At 43.1% G+C, this 22,393-nt stretch overlaps 1 protein-coding gene and 1 long non-coding RNA gene across 3 annotated transcripts in view; one reads left to right on the forward strand and one right to left on the reverse strand.

Annotated features, from left to right (window-relative positions):
* The window catches only part of LOC141922958 (uncharacterized), a 40,250-nt gene that overhangs the window by 4,147 nt on the left and 13,710 nt on the right, over window positions 1–22,393 (forward strand). Inside the window, exon 3 of the long non-coding RNA XR_012623144.1 lies at window positions 22,253–22,387. This is a non-coding gene — a long non-coding RNA (uncharacterized LOC141922958). The remainder of the gene's footprint in view (window positions 1–22,252; window positions 22,388–22,393) is intronic.
* Window positions 15,047–20,762, reverse strand: LOC141922297 (alcohol dehydrogenase 1-like). Of its 2 annotated transcripts, XM_074821428.1 has the most exons (9): window positions 20,412–20,762; window positions 19,042–19,143; window positions 18,691–18,832; window positions 17,711–17,798; window positions 17,376–17,595; window positions 16,996–17,256; window positions 16,558–16,693; window positions 15,907–16,045; window positions 15,047–15,291 (listed from the first exon to the last, which is right to left on the reverse strand). In XM_074821428.1, exons 1-9 carry the CDS (start codon window positions 20,427–20,429, stop codon window positions 15,267–15,269), a joined length of 1,131 nt encoding a protein of 376 aa, XP_074677529.1. In that variant the 5' UTR covers window positions 20,430–20,762; the 3' UTR covers window positions 15,047–15,266. The 2 variants fall into 2 exon arrangements, with proteins under 2 accessions (XP_074677529.1, XP_074677530.1); XM_074821429.1 differs by lacking the exon at window positions 19,042–19,143 and having other exon boundaries at window positions 20,412–20,760.

Consider the following 22,393-nt stretch of genomic DNA (forward strand, 5'->3'; position numbering starts at 1 on the left):
GCAGTCTTATTGTTTTATGCTTAAAGAGTGATTAAGAGTAACTTTTAAGTTTATACTGTGATAGGTAACTTTTACAGCAGGGCAAAGTGAGTTCTATGTGCAGAAATTACTATGAATGGGCAGACAAGCTGGAATTTGTTAACCTTTGATAACTCATTTGTGCATTCATGATGTGCTGTGCGATTGCTGATTGTGCTGAGGGGTTTCCAAAAGTTCAAAGGGCTATGGACTGGGATACGAGTTGCTCAAAAGAGGTCAAAAGGCATTATAGTGTTATGGGTCCAATGTTCAGCACCGTTTAGCAGAATGACCCTCACTGCCACCCGCAGTGGCAATCCTGTTCTTTGGGGAAGATTTTGCACAGTTGTGCTGTAATAGTCTGTGAGACTTGGTACTGGAAATATACTAAAAGTACAACAGCATTTGCAAAAATGAAACCACATCCATGTATATATGTATAAATGTTACGTGATAATAAGGAAGTTATCTACTGCTTTATATAATATGCTTCAAATAATATAGTGCTAGCTACTGTCCCCTGTTACCTTTCAATGCTAACCATTCCATATTTGTGTGAGCTGCACCTTCCTAAATACATATTAGTTCTTAATACCTATATATTAAATATTAAATCAATTTGTTAAATAATGAGACCAGCCAAAAATAAAGCCTAAGTTTGAGTGAGCATCCTCAAAAATTTGAGATCAATCCTTAGAAAATGAGGACAACTTGATTGCTGCAACAAAGAAAATCAGCCATGTAAAAGTTTGTTTTAAACTTAAGAAAAAAGCCCAACCCACAACACAAAACATTGGTATATGGCACTTGGACATGTATAGTATTCACTTATTGTCTTTAGATGTTCCTGTTCTGTTAGAGCTTTGGGCAATCCTATCGCTGAGGGCTGTTCATCAGCTTAGTCGCGTTGCTCTCCTTTGGCAGGCTGTGAAAGTGATTTGTTGGCTCAGTAGCTGTTCTGTATCCCCATAGAAACTGTCCTCATGCTGCAGTGAAATTTGGTCAAGTTTTCTTCCCTTGTGCTTCGATAAATTGTCTTTGACGCAGATAAAGTCACACTAAAGGAGAGTATGACAAAAACATTTGTGAAGACAAAAAGAGACCTCTGTGACCTGTGAAATGATTCTCCCATCCCGTGCTTCTTGTGTCTGCTTCAATCCTACACATTTCTGTTATATAGTTCAGCAATGAAGCTTTTCCAGCAAGGTAGAAGTTCGCTTGAAGTTACTGCAGACAGCTGGGGTGTATATGTACAAAGCCCTAAGTTCTGTAGGTTAACTCCATTTGAAACTATTACTGTTGCCCAGACACATACTTCAGTTTAAAAGTGAATACAGACTTCGCTGTGCGTGTGCTTTCCTCACAAAGACTCAGCACTGGGTACCTAAAGCTGTGGACATACAGAGCCTCATTGACTGCTTGTTAATTTTCCTTGTTAGATATGAATTAGTGGCAGGAATGAGGTTGTCTTGGAGCATTTGAAGATGTGGCTTTTTTTTTTTCTTTTTTTCTTTTTAAATGCTTCCAAGATGATAGACTCATAAGATAGGACAACAAAATATTCAGCTTCTATGATTAAAATACGCGTCATGAACAGTATAAGGTAGATTTGATTTCTTCATAACTTACCTCTTTCCTGCAATCATAAGGTCAAAAGCATCATTGATTTTTTGTCAAATGGCAACATATATGACACCAAGGCATGCAAATAAAATTTGTTTGCCCTATAGTCAGACACCAGCTTTGGTACACCCTCCATGCTCTTCCAACCTGCAACAAAATCCATAAAACCAAGTTCTGTTAACAGTGAACAAACTGAATTTAATTAATAAATCAGGTTACAAGAAAAAATAATTGGATCCAAGATTAGACATGTGCCTGATTTTCTGCCTGATTCCCTACTTTAATTTTCAAGCCAGTGGTCACACTTTCTTTTCTGATGCTTTTCTTGCCTTATCAGCCACATACATATTTCACAAAAAATATTAAATCTGATTGATGAATGTTTCACGAATACAGGAAATTCATTGAATATATAATATCTCTCAAGTGCCTAATTGCTGCTGAGTATTCTGTATCTGTCCAGGTTAAATATACCCACCACACTGAGCACTAATACACTGACACAGTAATATTAATAACCTGAATACTTCTGAATACTGTATAAAAGGTGGCCCAATAATCTACTGGTTTTGAAGGATACATGCTGAACAGAAAAAAAGCACCAGATCTATTAGTAGTTAAATGGCAGATCTGTGCTGTGGTATTTTCTGGTTGTCTTTGCTATAAGTTTTGGTTTAAAAGCAGTGTTTGGACAGGATACCTTAATTACTGTATTAGCAGTCAAGTGTTACTCCAAAAATTGTTGATTTGTAAGGAGTCAACTAAATTATAAAGCTTTGTGTATTTTTTATTTTAAGTACCACATAGTTTAGTTTTTGCTTGCTAAGATGACAGCCAAAATGACTTTAGTAATATCCTGGAAGGAAGATATTTAATACATTAAATGCTGTTACACATCCAGTTGCACTCTGAAAATGAAAAATTTCTTTATTGTTGTATTCAGGTGTGTGACTCCTAATAAACTCCAAGTCTGAATGCTTTATTGCATCTTTCTGTATTCAGTCTTTTGAGAAACTGGGAGGCAAATGGGAGACCCTTACAATGACCTTGTTCTGATAATCACTTCCAGAAATTTCAAGCCTCTACTAAGTATACTAACTGCTGAAACACTGTTATGAAGGAATCTACATTTTAAATAGAATGCATATCCTTTTTTGCATATACTTTTGTATCTTTCCAAACTGTTTTTCTGTGTTTCTTTCTTCTGGATACCAAAGATTATTTAGAATTAGATTTAGAGCCCTGAAGCATGCGTCATTTTGTTAATCTTATTTTCTAGTAGAAGATTTGCAGATTTTCTGAGTTGTAAGCTTAGTTTCTGAGCTTCCTGGGAGGAAAAAATAAATAACTTCTGGAATGAATTACAGTAAGATCTTAAAATAATTTAAAATGAAGTCTAGTTACACTGCATCCCTCTGCACATTGCTGACTGAATATTTAAATAAACAACATATTTGGTAATGATCTATGTGGAATGTGTGATCCAGTCTCCATAAGTCACTGGGTATTATATACCATCTTGGGTCCCTTTACATATTCTCCTTTACCAGGAACAGCCCTAATATCCTCAAAGGTTATTTGCACAAAACTGTAGCAGATTCTAAGTTTTGAATGTCTGTGAACTGCAAGAGCAAGCTTACCCAATTAATGAAGGTGTGCTTATAGTTAATAAATCTCAGGGGAAAAAAAAAATCAACCAGCAATGTAAAGGCAATCCCTTACCACCTGCCATGAGGAGACTGATGCCCAGCCAGCCTCTGAGCAATGGTTACCTTGGGAAGACTACCTCCCAGTTTTTATTGCTGCACACGACGTAATACGGCGCTGAATATTCCTCTGGTCAGTCCAGGTCAGCTGTCCTGGCAGTACTTCCTTCCAGCCATTTGCCCACCCCAGCCTGCTCGCAGCAGGGAGCAGAGTGAGAAACGGAGAAGCCTTGACACCGTGCAGGCACTACTCCGCAACAGCTAAAACATTGGCGTCTTACCAACACTTGTTTTGGTCACAACTGTAAAACACAGCACCATAGGGGCTTCTGTGAAGAAAGTGAACTCCGTCCCAGCCAGACCCAGTACAACTCTGTAGGGCAGGGGATGCATTTCTGTTCTGTTTTCAGGGTGGCTAGCATGGTGTGCTCTTGGTCTTGGACAAGGACTGGCAGTTCCTACGTAGGATGACTGAGTGACATTGTATTGGTAGAGAAATGGTTTGTCAGAGTCAGTGGAAGAACCTGTGGAACTGGGGCAGTTCTGGTGAAAGTGCAAACCTGGGAACTGTCAGATCAAAACTGGAACAGGGTGTGCTGAAGTTAGGTGCCTGCTCTTCCAGCCTATTATGAAATAAAGGGGGGGTTTTTTGATGTTGCTTTTTGAATGCAAGTATCTAAACTCCATGTATGTCCTGTTTCGAAGCTGAACTTAAGACAGTGATAGTTTATGGCAGTACTGTACCAAACAAAACATTTCGACTAAACCCCTCAAGAATGCAACAGAAATGACAATACATCAGCCAAATTTCTGAAAATTGCTACTGCAAGCATTAGTAGAACGCTGCAACATGAATGAGATCTTTTGTGTTGTGTTCAGAACAAAGGTGATTTTTGCTGCAAGTTAGGTGCCAGTTACAGTTTTCTCCATTTGAACTGAGTTTCTCAGATTTCACCTGAGAAATTCAGACTATGCCATTGTAACCCAGCTCTCTTTTATCGCAGATTTTTTTTAATAATCTAGGGATTTATAAAGGATTTCATTAAGAGTTATTGTTTGGGACATACATACCCTGGAAGCCTTCAAGAAGCTTACTGAAGTCCACATAAAAGCCTTAGGACAGGTTCAGTAAATGAAGACAGATGTAACATAATGGAAACATAAACTTTGCATATGAAAGCCAAAACACTTTATCATCTGCTTATCACCAACTATACATGGATAAAGTACATAAATATAAGCCTCAGTGCTTAGTTGCTGAAGGGGATGAATTCTTGCTCAAAGCAAGAAAAGGAATTACAGAGATTTGAATAGCAAAAACTGGCTGACAAGAGATACCATTAATACTATTCTGGTGATAGCAAACATAATATGATAAAAATTATATGCATTTCTATTGAAACACATTTGTTTATTGAAACAGATGTTCTGATGTACAACAGAAGACTTTCTCTGTCTTGCACTAGCATGCAAAGCCCAAAGGATGTGAAGAAAGCCAAAACAGAAATAAGTACATTCCTATAATTCTTATCAAAAATAAAAGTAAGACCCTTCCTGCATTTATTAAACCCTATAGATCAGAAAATCTCTCAGCGTGTTTATTTATTACAAAAGAAGTTTTCAAGAGATAACCAGCCTTTATTGCAAATGACGTTCAAAGCAAAATTGTGCTGTGTTTGTTCTGGAATATGGCTCCCATATCTGTGCAAACTTTGGTTAGTATGACTTGTGTAATATGATCAGTTTAGTACTGGCATAAAGCTACCAGTAATGTTGTTACTGACATGTCTTTGAAGCGCTGACCCTTCCGCTGAGAAAAAATGTTATCTCCGAGTAAAACAAAAATGAAGGTAACTGAGTATCTCTAAAGTACAGGTTAAAATATGAAATTGAGAATTCTGAAACAAAAATTATTAGCCCAGGTTCTAATACTTGTGAGGAATTATATAAGGAAAGTAGGGGGGATTGTACCTCAAAGTATCAAATGTATGTAATTTCACACTGAAACTGTTGATCATTTTTATATTTCATGCACCTTGTGTATGAAGATAAAAGCATCCTTACATTTCTGCTATGTTTTTTCTGTGCTGTAAGACCATGTTGTACCATCACATGATATTGCTTTCTTTAAAGACTATTTTTCCTGGCATATGCTGAGAATTGATCAGAATATGTACTGATCTGATCAAGAATTTAACTGACACTGCTTCATCTTGTTCTTTAAACTATGTGATCCAGACTAGGACTATAATTGACTTGTTACTGTCTAAAACAATCAGTAGCAAATATCTAAGCCAAGCAGTCTTAAGTGTTGCAGAAGAAAATCCAATTCAATTAAAAACATTAGGAAGAGTTCAACTGTTACAATTTGACTTATTTGCTGCAGAAGAGTCCAGATCAATGGCTTAGACATCAATCATGTAACCAAGTGTATTTTTAAATACAAATTTTGGTGAGAGTATCTCAGTATAGTTAGGTAAGTCAGTGCGTAATTGCTCTTAATGCTTTTCTTTCTAATTCTGTTCCTTATGAAGCGTCGCTTGTATGGCAAGGTGCCTGGTGCTCCCTGTTAGAGCAACTGGCACCTCTGGAGAAAGCCATCTGCACTAGAATGGTTCATGCAAAATGCTCATTCACAGGTATATTAAGTGGTTGTTGATGGAAGAGTTGCTTCTGCTGATTATCTAGATGGCTGCTAGGCTTCTTTTTACTTTAGGCTTTGTAAAACTTTAATCACACAGCAAATACAGAAGGAAGGAAAGGAAATTAGGAGAAATAAGTATGTGCTTAGTATATTTCCATTCTGAACTCAGAGGAACCAGCAAAGACCTTCACTGTGACATGTGCTCCAGAGATGTGTCACCCTGCACAGCTGTTCAGGCAGGATCAGTGCCTGGAACAGCAGCAGATCTCTGTATGAGTGTTGTGCACCAAATGATGTGCCTGAGGGGCTGGATAGATTTCTTATATGAAATGCTCTATTTGAATGCAAGATGCGATTGCAATAAATCTGTGTCTATTCCTTTGCTGCTGCAGAAACTGTATCATGTAGCCGTTATCAGAAACCTGACGTGTTCTGTATTAAAAATAAGGGCATTTACTGCCATTAAGTTTGTTTATGATAGTTTGATCTGATTAGTCTTTTAATTTCTAGGCTACTTTTCCCTACTTGTTCCTGTGCAAACAATGCCAGTTACCGCAAAAAAATTTTCCCTTGTTTAGTGTTTTTACCCTCCTTTTTGTTAGACTGGGTAAGCCACACACATATATTCTTTTATCACTGTGGCTTTCTTTTCTTTGGCCCTGCTAGTAGCATACCTTTGTGTCTCTTCCAGTTTGAATTCATTGTCCTTGAACATGGTTATCCAGAATTTCTTTATGTATTGTTCATCATGGTGATTTAGTCTTAAATAACTGAAAACTGAAGCTAACATGTCTGTGCAAGAGAAAAATTATTGAAACATTTCTGTTGTTTGGCTGCTGTATGTAATAACTAACCTTGCTAAGTGAGCTGCTTTGTGTAATTTCTGTATTCTGTGTATTTAGCATATTAGCTGTAACCAGTTAATTTCTACAATATGTACCTTCACGCTTCACTAAAACCATGGAAGAAGATGTTTTGATGGACCACAGTTGGATCTCACACCAGACTGATAGTGTGGCTAAGATTAGAATCTGGCATTATAGGAAAAGAATAATGCTTCAGTAAAACATTGTGGTTCATAGTTTTTCCAGAGTAATTGAAAAATGTACTTGCAGTGTGAATTTTTATTTATTTCCCTTGGATTCACTTCAAATACTGGATGCCAATGTCTCTAAATAAAAACTAAAGGGAAATTGCTATTTCTTAGGTTTGAAAAGACATGCTGTCCTTTGTCTCATTGAGTTCAACAAGAGGAAGTGCAAAGTCCTGAAGGACTTCCTCCTGAAGGAAGGAAGAACCCTATGCACCAGTACATGCTGGGGGCCACCCAGCTGCAAAGCATCTTTGTAGAAAAAGACCTGTGGGTGCTGGTGGACACAAAGTCAAACATGAGCCAGCAGTGTGCCCTTGCGGCAAAGAAGGTTAACGGTGTCCTGGGCTGCATTAGACAAAGTACTGGCAGCAGGTTGAGGGAGGTGATCCTTCCCCTCTGCTCAGCGCTGGTGAGGCCACACCTGAGGTGCTGGGTCCAGTTCTGAGCTCCCCAGTACAAGAGGGACATGAACATACTGGAGAGAATCCAGCAAAGGGCCACAAAGATGATTAGCGGCCTGGAGCATCTCTCCTATGAGGAAAGGCTGAGAGAGCTGGGACTGTTCATCCTGGAGGAGAGAAGGCTCGGGGGCATCTCATCCATGTGTACAAACACCTGAAGGGAGGGTGCAAAGAAGACAGAGATAGGCTCTTGTCAGTGGTGCCTGGTGATGGGCAGTGGGCACAAACTGAAACACAGGAGGGTCCATCTGAATGTGATGCAGATAGAGCCATATCTGCAGTCCTTTCAGGAGCTACAACATGAGCTATCCATGCACAGTATAGGTAATTTTGAGATAATTTGCTTCAGTTTTCATACTAATGTTGTTAGTGCTGCCTGGTAATGGTGCTGGGTGAACAAGGGAATTTTTTCTGTCTCTGGGAGATATTTTTCTGCCAGTTCACCTGGAGCATGAAACCTGCATTTCCAGCCAGGCTTGCCAAGTTGTGTATTTCATAATAGGCATGGCAAAGGGATTCTGCTACCTGTTCTACAGAGGAAAAATGTGTTATATACAAAGAAAATGTAAATAATGCTACCGAAAGCTGTACTGATTGAGGCAGGCAGTTCCAAGGATTTCTGTTACAAAATAGATGAGGTGGATGTTTCTGTAGTACTGTTCTATAAATAATTTCTGTGAAACAGAGATACTGTGTACACATGTAATTATTGACTTCTTACTTATGACTTGGATGCCCCAAGCAGACTTTTCTTCTCCTGTAGGAGACTCTGAAATGAATTTATGAGAACTAGGAGCTTTCACAAACAGAGATGCTCCAGCCTGGGTTTTGACGATGTCTTGACTCTGATGTTGTGAGCAGTCCCTAGCTCTAAAGGCAGAACAAGAGGAACAAGGGGTGGAGGTGCTAGAAGTTCCTATTAAGAAAGAAAAAACAGGGTCAGGCAGCAGTGCTAACTGTGAGGTATGGGAGGGGCGTCAACACCAAAAGAGTTGGAGGATAAACTCAAGTTTTCTCAACCATATACTGCTTCTCACATGATTTTACTGTGAAAGGGTGTTTTCTACACATGCCTGTGCGTATAAACAACTTGCGTTCTTTGTGCACAGTATACTCATAGCCAAGGCATGTTTCCAAATCAGGCAATGAAGTAACCAAATTGTTCCAGCCAATGTTTCCGTCACAGTGTATGATGGTGCAAAATCAAGACATGCTTTCTACAAACTTAAATATAGATATACATAATATATATGTACTATACATGTGCATATATAAAAATATATCCATACTGCAACTTCACCAAAGTCCCTACTGGCTGCTCAGAGTCAACGTAGTTACGATAAATCATTTGCCAATCCAAAAAGGCTTTTATTTTTATTTTCTTCAATAAAATATTGGTTTATAAAGCATGACAAAAATTAGCAGGTTAATTATTTGATCTAAGATTTCCAAGCCTCTAGGAGGAAATCGTCATTTCATCTCTACATGTGCACAGAGAAACTCAGATGCCCTGGTTCATGGAAGGAATCTGTTTTCTTTCTTCAGTGGGTAGAGGTATTACTTTTGCTTCCTCATATCACCCTCCAGTTTCAGGGAACAATATTATTTATAGGGACAAGTAGTTTTAAAATCCTTGATTGTGCTAAAGGGATTGGAAATTCAGTAACAAGATTTTTAGATGGTCTTCAGAACACCAAACTATTGTTGAACAATCTGCAGTACTCTAGTAATTAGATTGTGGCTGAGCAACAGTTTTCCTGAGAAGAGACTTACAATGTGCGGTGTTGGTGTAGAACAGGCACCCAATGGGATGGGGTTTGTCTGCAATGAGGGTTGTTTTTTTTTTTTTTCCCCAGTCTCACTCATAACTGCAGGGTCCTGATGGTCCCCATGGGAGCCATGACAGGAATCTTTCTGGAGAAAAATTGTTTGAATGCTCTGCTGTCCAATCTGTGTTGAACCTTTTGCCACTTATCATTAATCCAGTGATCTGGAAATTAAGCACTGGAGAGAGGGTCACTGGATTAAAAAAGTACTGAGTGAGATACAATGGCCAAGTTTTCTCTGACTGCTGAAGTTGATGCTACTTCAGTAACATCTGGGGTTTTTGCTGAGGGACTTTAGGATTGCAGGAAAGTATAAGTTTATGCTGGAAAATGTCATTGATCTTATATTTCTGGACAGTATTTTACTGGAACTATTAAAAAAAAAAAATTCAAGTATATTCCACAAGGGGACATAACATGGGACAATCTTTCCATTTAGGATGTAAATAGAATAGTGGAAAAAGTATTTATTCTTTTATATTCTGCTAGGCAAATATGAGAAATTCAGTTCACAGTGTATTGACTAGAACAAAAAAATAGATCAACATCATATTATGAAATGTACTTCATGTTTTCCTCTCCCTAAAGCTGTTGGACACAATACATAGTAGAGTCACCTCTACTATCTGACTTTCATGTTGGAGTAGAGTACACTCATTAAATGTGCAGATAGCAGGTGGGTTACAAGCACACTGAAAGAGAGGATTAGAAAATTATCCTGACAGTTTAGGGGAATGCCTTTAAAGAACTGGGATGCAACTGAGCGTAGGGATCAGCATAGGATGGCAAGTGACAAGTCAAAAGCAGTTCTGCAGGAAAAATATGTCTGCAAAGAATAGTAGATGACAAAGCGAATGTGAGTTAATGATATCCTGCTATATGGGCGTAGAGGAAAGACAACCATCATAGTGGCAGTGGAAACAGGCATACAGTTGACAAGATGAGAAGTAATGCTTCATGGTGAGAAGGGCAAGGGTAGATATACCCTTCAGGAACATAAAAAGTAGCTATAAGGTTGAGCAGGAGATTTAGTCTCTCTGAGGAGATTGACAGTATGATACAGTTTGAAATGGTAATGAAATAGATCATTGTTGGAGGCCTTTGAGCCTCTCAGGAATGAAACAGAGTTGATCCTGCACTGGGAAAAAAGCTAATCTACATGGTCTCTCAAGAACCATCTGAGCTCTGTTTTCAGATGAGTTCATTACTTTAATAGTCTTGTTTTGTTATTTTATGCACAGTGGATTGTGGTTTCAAAAAACCTTGTAGGATGTTAAAAAGCACACATTTGATCAGCATTATAAGAGATTTATTTGCTTACCATTTCGTTGATATGAATAGAAGAGCACATCGCCATCAATTTCTCTGAAGTGATGGTGTAAATGCGACAATTTTATGATATATTGGATTTTTATGGGAACTAGGTTGTATTTAAAATATTGATATCCCCTGCGGAAGTATTTGGCATGGCTATCATAACATTTGTATAAGTCAGAGCTCAGAGTCTTCAACTTAAAATAAACACCAAAGGATTATTCAGATAATATACTACATTCACATAGTGCTCGTTTACATGGTTCTAGAAGCAAAGATTGATTGACATTTGTGTTTGAGTTACTTCTACAATGTGAAAGACCTGGAAGGGGGACACTTGATGAGAAATGGTGTGTGATTGTCTTCTCTCATGTATAAGAAGACAGTACAGTCACAAATACTCAAACAGAAAATAAAAATATTTTAAGTGATGGTCTGTTCAGAGCTGGTTGCTCTCTACATTCACCTCTAACAGTACGTAAGCATCAACAGAGAACAATGTTTGATACTCCAATGCTTCATGTATATGTTATGGAGTCAACCCATTGGTTTCCTTTCGATTTTTCCTACCTCATATATGGGCTCATCGCCCATATAAACTGTTTGTTAGGACACAGTAGTAAATATTTTTCTGGGTTAAAATATATCTTGCGTAAATCTACTGTTGTTTTATTGATAGTAGTTTTGGACTGCTGAGTCTGCATTTATATTCTAGAAGAGATGGTCTTTTTGTTATTTCGAAGAAACTGAGCAGTAGAATTGATTAAAATAGAGTTGTAGCTGAAATAGATAAGCTAAATAATGGAAACCACTCCAAAGAGCAATGTGTCCTTCCCATCGCTACTCTGGAAAGAAATCCACACATTAAAATATTGAATGCACATGGTTATTATGTGTAATTCGGCAACCAGCTAGAATCACTAGATATCATATACTCAACTTTAAGCTGCTGTCAAGGAGAGACTGATAAAAGGAACAGATGATGGATGAAAAGGTTGAAAATGGAGATGATATTGTTAAATGCCAGTAAAGAGAATCACTTTTTCCTAGTCACACATGTGAACTTGACCCCAGCATGTCAAAAATGCCATATATTGATTATAGCTTTGAAATGTTGCATGTTCTTAGAAAAAGCAATGAGAGCTCTTTTGAACTTAAAATAAAAATCTTTGCTCAGGTGTTGTATCCTTCCTCTCTTTAGACCTGTGTTCTCTCCCTACCTCTCTTCTCCATGCTTCCCTTTTTCTTCACCCCTAACTGGTTAGCCCAGCACTAAAAGACAGTTCATCCTTCTGCCAGTCACTCTCCCATTCCTGGGCCTGCTGTGTAAGAACTCGTGTTGTGTGTAATGAAAGTAAGTTTCCACGTGCCTAATTCAGCCATGATGACCTTCATGATGCCACCAGCTCTAGCCTAGAAGGAAATGATAGACTAGAAAAGGCCTGTCCACTAGAAAGGAATCCGTCTTCCGTGTGGCTGAAAGGACATTTTTCTATACCTAAGGAATGGAATAATTTCCTACAAGACTACCAATAACGACATAAACTCTTTCTTGGATCAGGAACCATTTAGAATGTTATATATAGTCAGCAGAACCCAACTCTTTAGCTGCTGAACAAAATGATAGATATACTAATACTAATATTTTTTAAAAAACAAAACACATCTGTTAGTGTTAGGATGCAAAAAAGATTAGTCCTGATCGGAAAAAAATGCAGCATTCATGAATCAGGATGGCATTACACTGTAGACTCATGTTTAGGACACCCAGCTCTACAGTTGATTCACATATCCTTCATGCCTGCTATCCTGTCAGTTCACTCAGAAGATTTGGTGGAGCAAAGATGTGATTCTTCTCCAGGATTAGGTGCTTTCATGTGCTTTGTAATCTTCACTCCACTTTGAAAGTGGACTGATGGTTAAGTGCTTAGTTGAAAACAAAAGTATTCTTAAAGTTGTTCAGACAGACTCACTTTACACAGCCTTTGGGCCTTATTTTAGTGGGTTTTGATTACCATTCAATTTTTTACATTGTGCAAGAGTTGGAGAGCTCAGAGTTGCTGCGCTGGTCCCTCTGCTTGGCCTCCCATGGCTGTCTCCTTCAGAAGAGCAGGACACTGTGAATACTGGAAAGTGGAAAGGAAGGGAGGAGTTAGAGGTGCTGCAGTTCAGGAGCAGGCAGCAGAACAGGCAGGTGTGCCTGAGGACCGCCCACCTTCTTTCTCATGCAGAGGACAAATGCTGTATTGCTGATATCCTATATGGTTGCTACTGTTTAAAGTTTAAAACAAGCAATTTTATAAATACAGTGACCGATAATGAAATAATTCAACTGCTTCCTAGATAACATTCCATATATATGGTTTATGTTTTCATCTCACACCTAAGGACATAAACATGAACAGTGCTACATGTACTGATATTTCATGCCTCTTAGGACACGTCCAGTCTCTGCTGTTGAGCTTATAGCCTACAAAATGGTTGTAAAAAGGTCTTTCAAATGTGTAATATTTTTTTTCCTTAAAACATCCATGTGATGCTCACCTCCCTCAAACTTGCAAACCCAATATTGAAGTGAAGACAGCATAGATATCAGAATTGCTGACTGCCCTGCTTGCAGTTCTGAAGTGCCATGAGTAGCTGGCATTTCTGCAAAATATTTGAAATGTATGTGAATATGGGGGGGGAGCTGATACTGAGATATTGTTGCTGTGCAGCTTTGTGTATACCTTAGGAAAGAAGGATTATATTTTTCTTATCCAATTAATAGACGGAAAATAAAATCAATCTTGTATGTCAGTAGGCATGGATTTAATGATTAACTTTTTAATGAGAGATACTGTGTATCTGCATTCAACAATATTTCATATCCTGACTTGCTATATGTGTTTACGTATCAGACAAGATTTAATAACTGATCTGTTAGGTCAGACATTTGTACAGATAGGCACAGGCCTCAAGGTCTTTGTCTTCATCTCGATAGTCAGTGTTCTGGCCCCCTTTGTGTCTTATGTTCGTTTCCTGTCTATCAAAGTGGTAGAAAAATGGAAGAATATTTGACAGAAATCACTTTGTGGAATAGACTCTGAACTGCACTTACAAGGGCTAAGTACAAGTCTTTTCCACTGCTTGCAGTAGTTCAAACCCTTTGATAATTTTTAATTAAAAGACAAAGGCATATATTAATGCCTTTACTAATGCCTCAGTGTTAAATTTTTGTCTTCAGTGTAATTGGGAACCAGTTTCAGAGACAACCTTTGTATTTCTACTATGAAGAACAAAGTAGATCATATCCTAGCAGGTATGGCTTTGCATTTACTAGCAAAATTGATAATTCACTCTTCTTTAAGGTGCCCTGTTGCTTTAATTTCCATTAGGACAAAAATATTGTATACCTCATACAAAATGGAAGGGGGGGAAGGCAAATGAAGTAAGAAATGTGAGAGTTAGATCCATTCTGACATATATTATACCTTGAAGAGATATAACAAAAATATTGCTAAGGGTCTATTAAATAATTGATTCTATTCACCCTAATGAAGGAGAATGGCTGAGGGAAAAAATGGGTTAAAATAGAGAACAGGAGTCTTACAGCAATTGCTAATTTTGAGTCCAAGCTATCATAGAATCCTAGAATCCTAGAATATCTCAAGTTGGAAGGGAACCATAAGGATCCTGTCCTTGCATTTCCTTTTGTACACAGAGCAAATTTAGTTGCCAGACCAGTTGTGATGCTGGTAGCTCCTGTAGAATAGCACTCCTGCAATGTAAGGAAGAATTTTGCTTTTTACTTTCTGAAAGTCTGGGTACTACTCTAGCACGCACATTTACATATTGGAAATAAATGCACTTGTAATTTCTCTTCCCTATTCCAATCTGTAAATTTCTCTGAGGTTGTTATCAAGAGCAAAACTAGATTGGGAGAAAAGCCACCAGACTGAGCTCAGGAGGCCCAAGGATCTAAAGATGACAAATATGAACTGAAGAAGGGAAAATTAGGAGAGAATAGGATAAAATAATGTCATAAGAAATTAAAGGTGCTGGAGTGAAAGGTTTTACCTGAGGATAACCTCATGTAGCAAAACACATTGTGGTCTCATGAGTGAGACCGGAGAAGAGCAAGAGCAGCAGCTGTTGTCTCCCTGCTGTGTTTGGTTGAGGTTGCAGCATTCACCCAGCTGCAATGGGGGCAGAGACACGTGCGCATAAGTGGGTGAAGGTGAGAAGCAGCAGCAGTGGAAGGAGCAAAGGAGTTTCCTTGCTGCTGAGACAAGGGCTGTGGTGGAGGGGCCCGCGGTATGAGGAAGAGTTCCTCCTGCCCCACCGGACCTCTGTTGATTGAACGCACTGCATGGGACGAGTTTGAGTGAAACCCTTTATTGGTCAAAGCATTGTCTCAGGCAAGGCGTCCTTTGGGGTCTCAGCCGGGCACAGGAGCGCTGCCAGTGGCACCGACATCGGCAAGTTCCTTGTTCTCATCTCCTTGTGCCACACAAAGAGAGGTGCTGGGCGAGAAGGGCCTGTGCCAGGAGAGCGTCTGCTGCGCTGGTCCCTCCACTCGGCCTCCCATGGCTGTGTCCTTCAGAAGAGCAGGACACTGCGAATACTGAAAAGTGGGAAGGAAGGGAGGAGTTACAGGTGCTGCAGTTCAGGAGCAGGCAGCGGGGCAGGCAGATGTGCCTGAGGACCGGCCACCTTCTTTCTCATCCAGCCTCTTCCTACCGCAGCTGCGTGAGATGTGCAGCAATGGGGCAGCCTTCAAAACCCTGCTGAAGGGAACCCCTCAGGAGCTGAGGCACCTTGTCCCTCCCCAAAGTTCTTGTGCTGTCCCTGTAGGAAACATTCTTCCTTCCTTTGGCTTTTATGCTGTTGTCACCAAGGATGCCCCTAACTCCTCGTCCTCCATTGCCTGTGCAGTGCTTTCAGTTACATGAGATGGGGTGTCTGAGGGCCTGTGCTGGCTCCAGTGCAGCACAGGGGCGGCGGGATCTCTGCTGAGCTGAACCGTGAGCAGGAGCGTTCCCTGGGCTGAGCATGGGCTCTTCGCTCCAGGTGGATTCTCCCGACAGACAGCTCTGGTCCCTGCTTCCTCAAAAGGCTCAAATACTTTTTGAGAAGGCAGTGTTGCATAATCTCTCTGCCTGCCAGAGTATTTGGGCTGTTTGAATTTTAGGTGGAGGTGGTGTCTGCTGTACCTCTCTCCCGATAATCAGGGTCTCACCTTTTTCCCGCACGTAACAACTCAAATCCTTCATTTACTTTAGCGATCGGCAGCGTGTGTGTGATCAGTAAGTCTGAGTTGAATTTCTTCTCCAAATAGCTGGAAACTAATTTGGGGATAGAATCTTTCATCTTCCAACCTATAAACGAGAGAAATCACCACCAGTGAATAATCAGAGAAATGTCATTTTGGTAAGGTAATGTTGCTGTGAGGGTCAGGACTGAGCGACCGGTACTGGTGCCTTTATCGTGTGAGAAATATTCATCTGCTTGATTGGGTTAGCACAGACAGTTGTGTGCATTGAACTATATGAAACTGTTACAGGTTTACTGGCATGTTTCATTTCCTATGTATACAGTGGAAAGGCAGTGCTCCTCTTTAGTTGTGTTTTTCTTGCAAACCCTCTCAAATAGGGCTTCTGGGACACTTCCAAGCTTGAAATATTCTTTGTGACCAAGAGGTTAGTCAATAATGACTTCAAGGAAAAGCGTCTTTTCTCCTACAGCTGAGGACATTGCTCAGATGGCAAAACTGATTTTCAAGACAGTTACTCATATGCCCTGAAGGGTACCTGTTCCAGAGATATTTGGAAATTACCATGAAAGGAGAAGGCTGAAATGTCTATCTAAAATGTTTTCCAAAGTTTCATACCTCCAAGCACAGTTCCTTTCCATGTACGCCCACACAGCAGAAGCACAGGATCGATGGGAATCACTGAACCAGAAGCTGGTTCCCCAATCATCACGCAGACACCAGTGCTCATATTGCAGGAAGCCAGGGCAGCAATCTGATGGGACAGACAGGCGAATTAGAGAACGTGCTGATAAGTTTGTCAGAAAAGCGTTCTTTCTGCACGGTCATCTCCCCTCCCTGGTAATCTGAAAACACCTACTCCCTTGTGCAGCAGGCATGGAGAGCTCAGTGCCTTGTATGTCATTTTCTGCCACAGCCTATAGACTACCTTTCTGAGCAAAGATGTGCCCAGCAGTGCAGGCAGCAGGCAAGGAACTTCCTGCCAGGGTGAATTTTGCCATAATGGGAGGCTGTGAAAGAACTGGGAGGGAGGACGTGTGCTGAAATGCCACCTACCATGGTATCCGCTTGCCCGATGACCTCAAAGGAATAGTCCACGCCATGGCCGGTCATCTCAGTGAGCACCTCCTGGATGGGCTTCTTGAAGTCTCGAGGATTGATGCAGTCGGTGGCTCCCAGCTCCTTGGCCTTGGCAAACTTGTCCTTGTTGATGTCAACGGCAATGATGCGGGAAGCTCCGGCCGCCTTGCAGCCCATGACAACAGAGAGGCCAACTCCTCCAAGGCCAAAGACAGCGCAGGTGGTGCCTGGTTTTACCTGCACAACATGGGGCCCTGTGAGTCTCCAGCGTGAAGAGGAGGTTTCTGTTGTGGAGGGTTGGTGAGGACGTGAGGGTGGCCGTGGGGTGCTTGTGCTCAACACGCCTGAATACCAACCTTGGCAGTGTTGATGGCAGCCCCATAGCCTGTGGAAAACCCACAGCCGAGCAAACAGACTTTGTCCAGAGGTGCAGCAGCATCTATCTTGGCAACGGCATACTCTGGGATCACAGTGTATTCTGCAAAGGTGCTGACCCACAGGAAATGGTGGATCTGTTTCCCTTTGCAAGTGAAGCGGCTGGTCTTGTCAGGCAGCAGGTTTTGTGATTCAGAGAAGCTGTTGGGAGGCACAAGCATTTGTTTTTCAACAAGTAAAGCACCCATGGGGGTGTCAGACTTGCTGAGAGACAGCCAACCCCATGTAGGTGTAGGGGAGGGCGAAGCAAACTCACTGGGACTTCATGCAGTAGTTGGATTCGGGATTCAGGCAGAAGCTGCATTCCCCACAGTGAGGCAGGGGAATGGGGATGACTTTGTCTCCTGCAACAAAGCAGATCCCTGTCAGGTGCCTCTCGCTCAAGCAGGCCCTGAGGGTGGTGGTGCCTGTTGGAGCGCTGCTGCTGAGCCTTCCGATGGCAGCACCCTACCACGAACCCTCCGCTTTCTCTGTCAGTGAGGAATGTTCAGAGCCCCACTCGTGTGCACGGGGAGTAGACCAGGAACATGTATGTGACAGTCCAGTGCAATGAGTGTGCGCTCACTCAGATTTTGAGCCTCTGCTGCAGGAGCAAGGGGGAATTTCTGAGCTCTGGGCAGCCTCATCTGCTTTGAGAGCTGATTCCTCAGCACGTCTTTGTGTGTGTGTGTCAGTCCAGGTTTCGGCTGGGATAGAGTTGGTTCTCTTCCTAGTAGCTGGTACAGTGCTGTGTTTTGGATTTAGTATGAGATAATGTTGGTAACACACTGATGTTTCCGTTGTTGCTAGGCAGAGTTACCAGATACTTACCAGATACCTGTGCCCTGTGCCCTGACAGCGAGAAGGCTGGAGAGGCACAGGAGGTTGGGAGGGGACACAGCCAGGACAGCTGATCCAGACTGTCCAGAGGGATATTCCACACCATATGACATCATGCTCAGTATATAAACTGGGGGAAACCTGGCTGGGGCCATTGCTCGGGAACTGGTTGGGCATCGGTTGGCGGGTGGTGAGCAATTGCATTGTGCATCACTTGATTTGCATATTCTCATTCTATGTTGGTTTTTTTTTTCTTTCCCCTTCCTTCTCTGTCCTATTAATCTGTGTTTATCTCAACCCATGGATTTTACTTTTTTTTTCCCAATTCTCTCCCCCATCCTGCTGGGGAGGGGGAAGTGAGCAAGCGGCTGTGTGGTGGTTAGCTGCCTGCCAGGTTAAACCATAACAGCGTCTTACCTGGTTTCACAGTGGTCACTCCTTCTCCAACACTTTCCACAATCCCAGCTCCTTCGTGGCCTGGGATAACTGGGAAATCCACATTAGGAAAGCAGCCTTCCAAAACGTGGTCATCTGTGCGACAAATGCCCGTGGCCACAATCTGTTTGGAGAGGAGAGAGTAGATGATGAGCTTTAGAAATTGTCTGTCCTCTGTTTATCTTGGTTTGTGGAAGGACTTTTCACAGGGCTTCTCTGGACAGTTAAGGCCTATTGGCAGACACGGGCTCTTGGCAGGTATATTCAAGGTATAGCCATAAGAAGAGCAGTTCCCAGAAGGCAGAAAAGAAATAGGGAAACACGCGTGTTTACCTTGATACGGACTTCACCTGCCTTTGGAGGTGCAACCTCCACCTCCTCAACAGAGAGTGGTTTGCCCACGGCCCAGGCAACAGCAGCTCTGCATCTGATAACCTGGAAACAACAGAGGGGATTACTCTGCGTGGGCATGTTTGCCTTTGGCACATGGTTGGGGACAGTCATCCTGAGATCACCTAGCGTAGAGCTGCACAGCGCGCGTCTCTACGCCCTGGAGCATGCACTGCTGGAGCTACACGGCTGTGCTGTGCTGTTTCCTGGGGGACTTGCTGGGTGGGTGGGATGTGGTGGGAGAGGAGAAACGCGGGAGTGCTCAGCTGTATGTGAAGTCAAGTGATGTTCAGTAAACACTGGCCTAGTGTGAAATGCAAAGGTGAAGTGACCAGTCGGTAGAGGGCAAGGCTTGTGTTTTCCCAGGGACAGTGGACCTGGGAAAGCCCGCCTGCCTTGTGTCTGCAGGACAGGGCTCTGGGGGTGACCCCGGGGCAGCAGGGCTGAGCTGCTGCAGCACAGGAGAGTCTGCAGGCGCTGCTGCAGGGGGGGATCCTCCCAACAGCACTTGGTATGATGCCCTGCCCGGCCTTTGGCTGGTCTGTGCTAAGGGGAAGACGAAGACAGTTCTGGCCCCTCTCATGTTTGCTGCCTGAGCAGCTGCCTGAGTTCCAAGTGGTAGGTGACGTGGAGGACGATCTGTGAAGGGCAGAGACTGGTGTACTGGGCAGGTTTGGCAGCAACACGTGCACTTCTGTGTCTTCAGGCCACAAGGACAGCACGTTCAGTACCGGTGGAAATGCCTGTTAGAAGCTTTGCTGTTGGTCTTGTAAGACATTGGGCTGCAGGTACCTAAGAGGGGTTACAGAGCCGAACCCATCTGGCCGGCAGCTGGGTTATTTTTTCCCTTGCCAAAGGGATGATCTGTGTGTGGCATCTCCCAAAGCCCGAGCCGATCAACCCAAAGCTGGTTTGATGTCAGCAGAAGTCAGCTTGCAGCTTGAAAAGGGTATGGCCGGGGACAAGCTTGGATGCGAGAGATGAGTGGTGGCCAGGTTGCACCTCTGAAGAGCGGTGTTTCCCTGCCAAAGCGGGATCGCAGAGCAGGGTTGAGCAGGAGGTTTTTTTCAGAGCGGTACGATTCAGTATTTTCATTCCTGAGCTGCTGGGCAGAGCAGGAGAGGAGGGCACTGCCTGGCGCAGTTGTGTGAAAGCAGAAGCTGGTGCAATTCAAAGGGGTTTGGATGAGTTGGAGGAGCAAGGTCAGAGGGAAGAGGGGGCACAGTAGAGGTGCGCAGGCTGAGCCCTTGGCAGAGCATTTCCCTAAGAGCAGGGCAGCGCGGAAAGAAAGAAGGGAAATGTGTTGTTCTTACTTTTCCAGAAGTGGCCATGTGGTCTTAGCAGAGCTGTAGCCGTCGCTGCAGCAGGCTGGAGGGAAGCTGCCGTCCGTCCGTCCGAAGCCCCGCGTTGCGAAACAGCCCAGGCGTGGAGCCGGAGCACTCCTGGGCACCCACCAGGCACAGCTGAAGGGGGAGGCAGGGACGTGGCGCGAGTCCTGGCGTGGGACGGTCACCGGACAGCAGGGAGCTGTGGTTGATCTGAGTCCAGAGCAGGACGCTGAGGAGCACGGCGAGTGTTGAGCGGAGGAGCTGGCTAGCGGCAGGGAGATGCCAATGGGCGGCAGTCACGCTCCACAGGGAGTGGGCAGAAGTTCTCCGGGGAGGCTTTTATTGGTGACTCTGCCTTCGGGCCATGCCCTGCCCTCCCTGCCTGAAAGGCACAGAGAGGTCTCAAAATCTTTCTCCTCTGGTTTCTTGTGGTGGGTGTGGAGGGAGGAGATTTGCAGCACTGCTTGGGCTTTCTCGAGGTCCCCTTGTTGCCAAGGGGTAGCATCTGACCTGGCAGCAGTTCACCCCCAGGTATTTGCGAAAGGATTAAAAAAGGCAAAAAAATACAAACCAAACATTTTATGGTGCACAAACATGCCTGCCCTTTTGGGGTGAAGGTTAACTGTCTGTGGTGTTGCAGCTATATTCACCTGAATAGTAAGGTTAGAAGGTGTCAGGAAGGGGGGATGTTCCAAGAACACATTTATTTCACTTGTGTGTAACCAGGTTTGCGAGGGGGGTTCACTCCCCCAGGCTCTCCTGGTTCGCACAGAGGCATCAGGCAAGGTGACTTATAGGAGACTGGATGAGCGGGACCTTGTTGGAGGACCAGGCTGAGAGGTGTGATATAACCCCCCCAGTTATGTGTAGCCTCCATCGGATGTTGGTAGCCTACATCGGACTGTGAGTGCTGGTGATGTACAATTTCCCAGGAATAAGGATTTTTAGAATGAACTTTTTAAGGTTTTCAGTACTCAGCCTGGTCTGCCTGCTGCATTGAGGGGGGGAAAAAAAAAAAAAAAGTCTGTCCTGACTTGTGATATGATTTGTGTTTCTTGCAAGAGAAAAATTTGTTTCACTTGTCCTGAGCAGCTGTAGATATGGCAGCCCTTGAATGCAACATTAGCCTGTCATCTCCCAATTCTCTGTGCAGCACGGTGGGATCCGTGCTCTGCATCTGATAACGTGGACGCAATAGAGGGGAATACGCTGCATGGGAATGATCATTTGCCTGTGATGCAGAGTCAGGGAGGGTGATCTTACAAGCTTGTAAAAATAGAGCTGCACAGCGCCTGTCTGCGCCCCGGAGCATGCTGGAGGTACACAACTGTCCTGTGCTGTTTCCTGGGGGACTTGCTGGGTGGGTGAGTGGCGTGTATTGGGGGAGCAGAAACACGGGAGTGCTCAGCTGTATGCGAAGCCAAGTGATGTTCAGTGAACACTGGCATAGTTTAAGGTCTGAGGACACACCATTTGTGCTTTGTCAGACAGAGAGTTTGTCTCTTGGGAAATGACTGGATTTTCCATGGCTTTTGTAGCTTTTTCATAGTGTCCTCATGTGCTGATGGCCAGGTTGTGCTCTGACGGGCAGCGTGGACCCTGCTCGTTCACAGGAAGCCCCTAAATGGAGGCTCACACAGAGCTGCTGCATGTGGCCCTGAACCCACCCTGCAGTACCTCAGAGAGCCACTGGGCAGGTCTGTCAGAAACACGTGTCCAGAGCTGTGCAATCACACAGACAAATTAATCTTCAGCTGAGGGTGGATGGGGATGTGCAGGGAGAGGTACTCTATGACAGCACGAACTATTTGTTGTTCTCCTGTCAGAAGCCACTTCATTCCTCCATGCGAAGACAGAACTAGATTGCCGCCTCACGTAAGAGATCAGAACTCTTCAGCTGAACTGCACCTGGAAAGAATTATTTTATGGCCCAGCAAAGGTCTTCAGAGCCGACTGCACAGGTAACC

This window comes from Strix aluco, chromosome 4, assembly GCF_031877795.1.
Source record: "Strix aluco isolate bStrAlu1 chromosome 4, bStrAlu1.hap1, whole genome shotgun sequence".
Taxonomy (NCBI): Eukaryota; Metazoa; Chordata; class Aves; order Strigiformes; family Strigidae; genus Strix; species Strix aluco.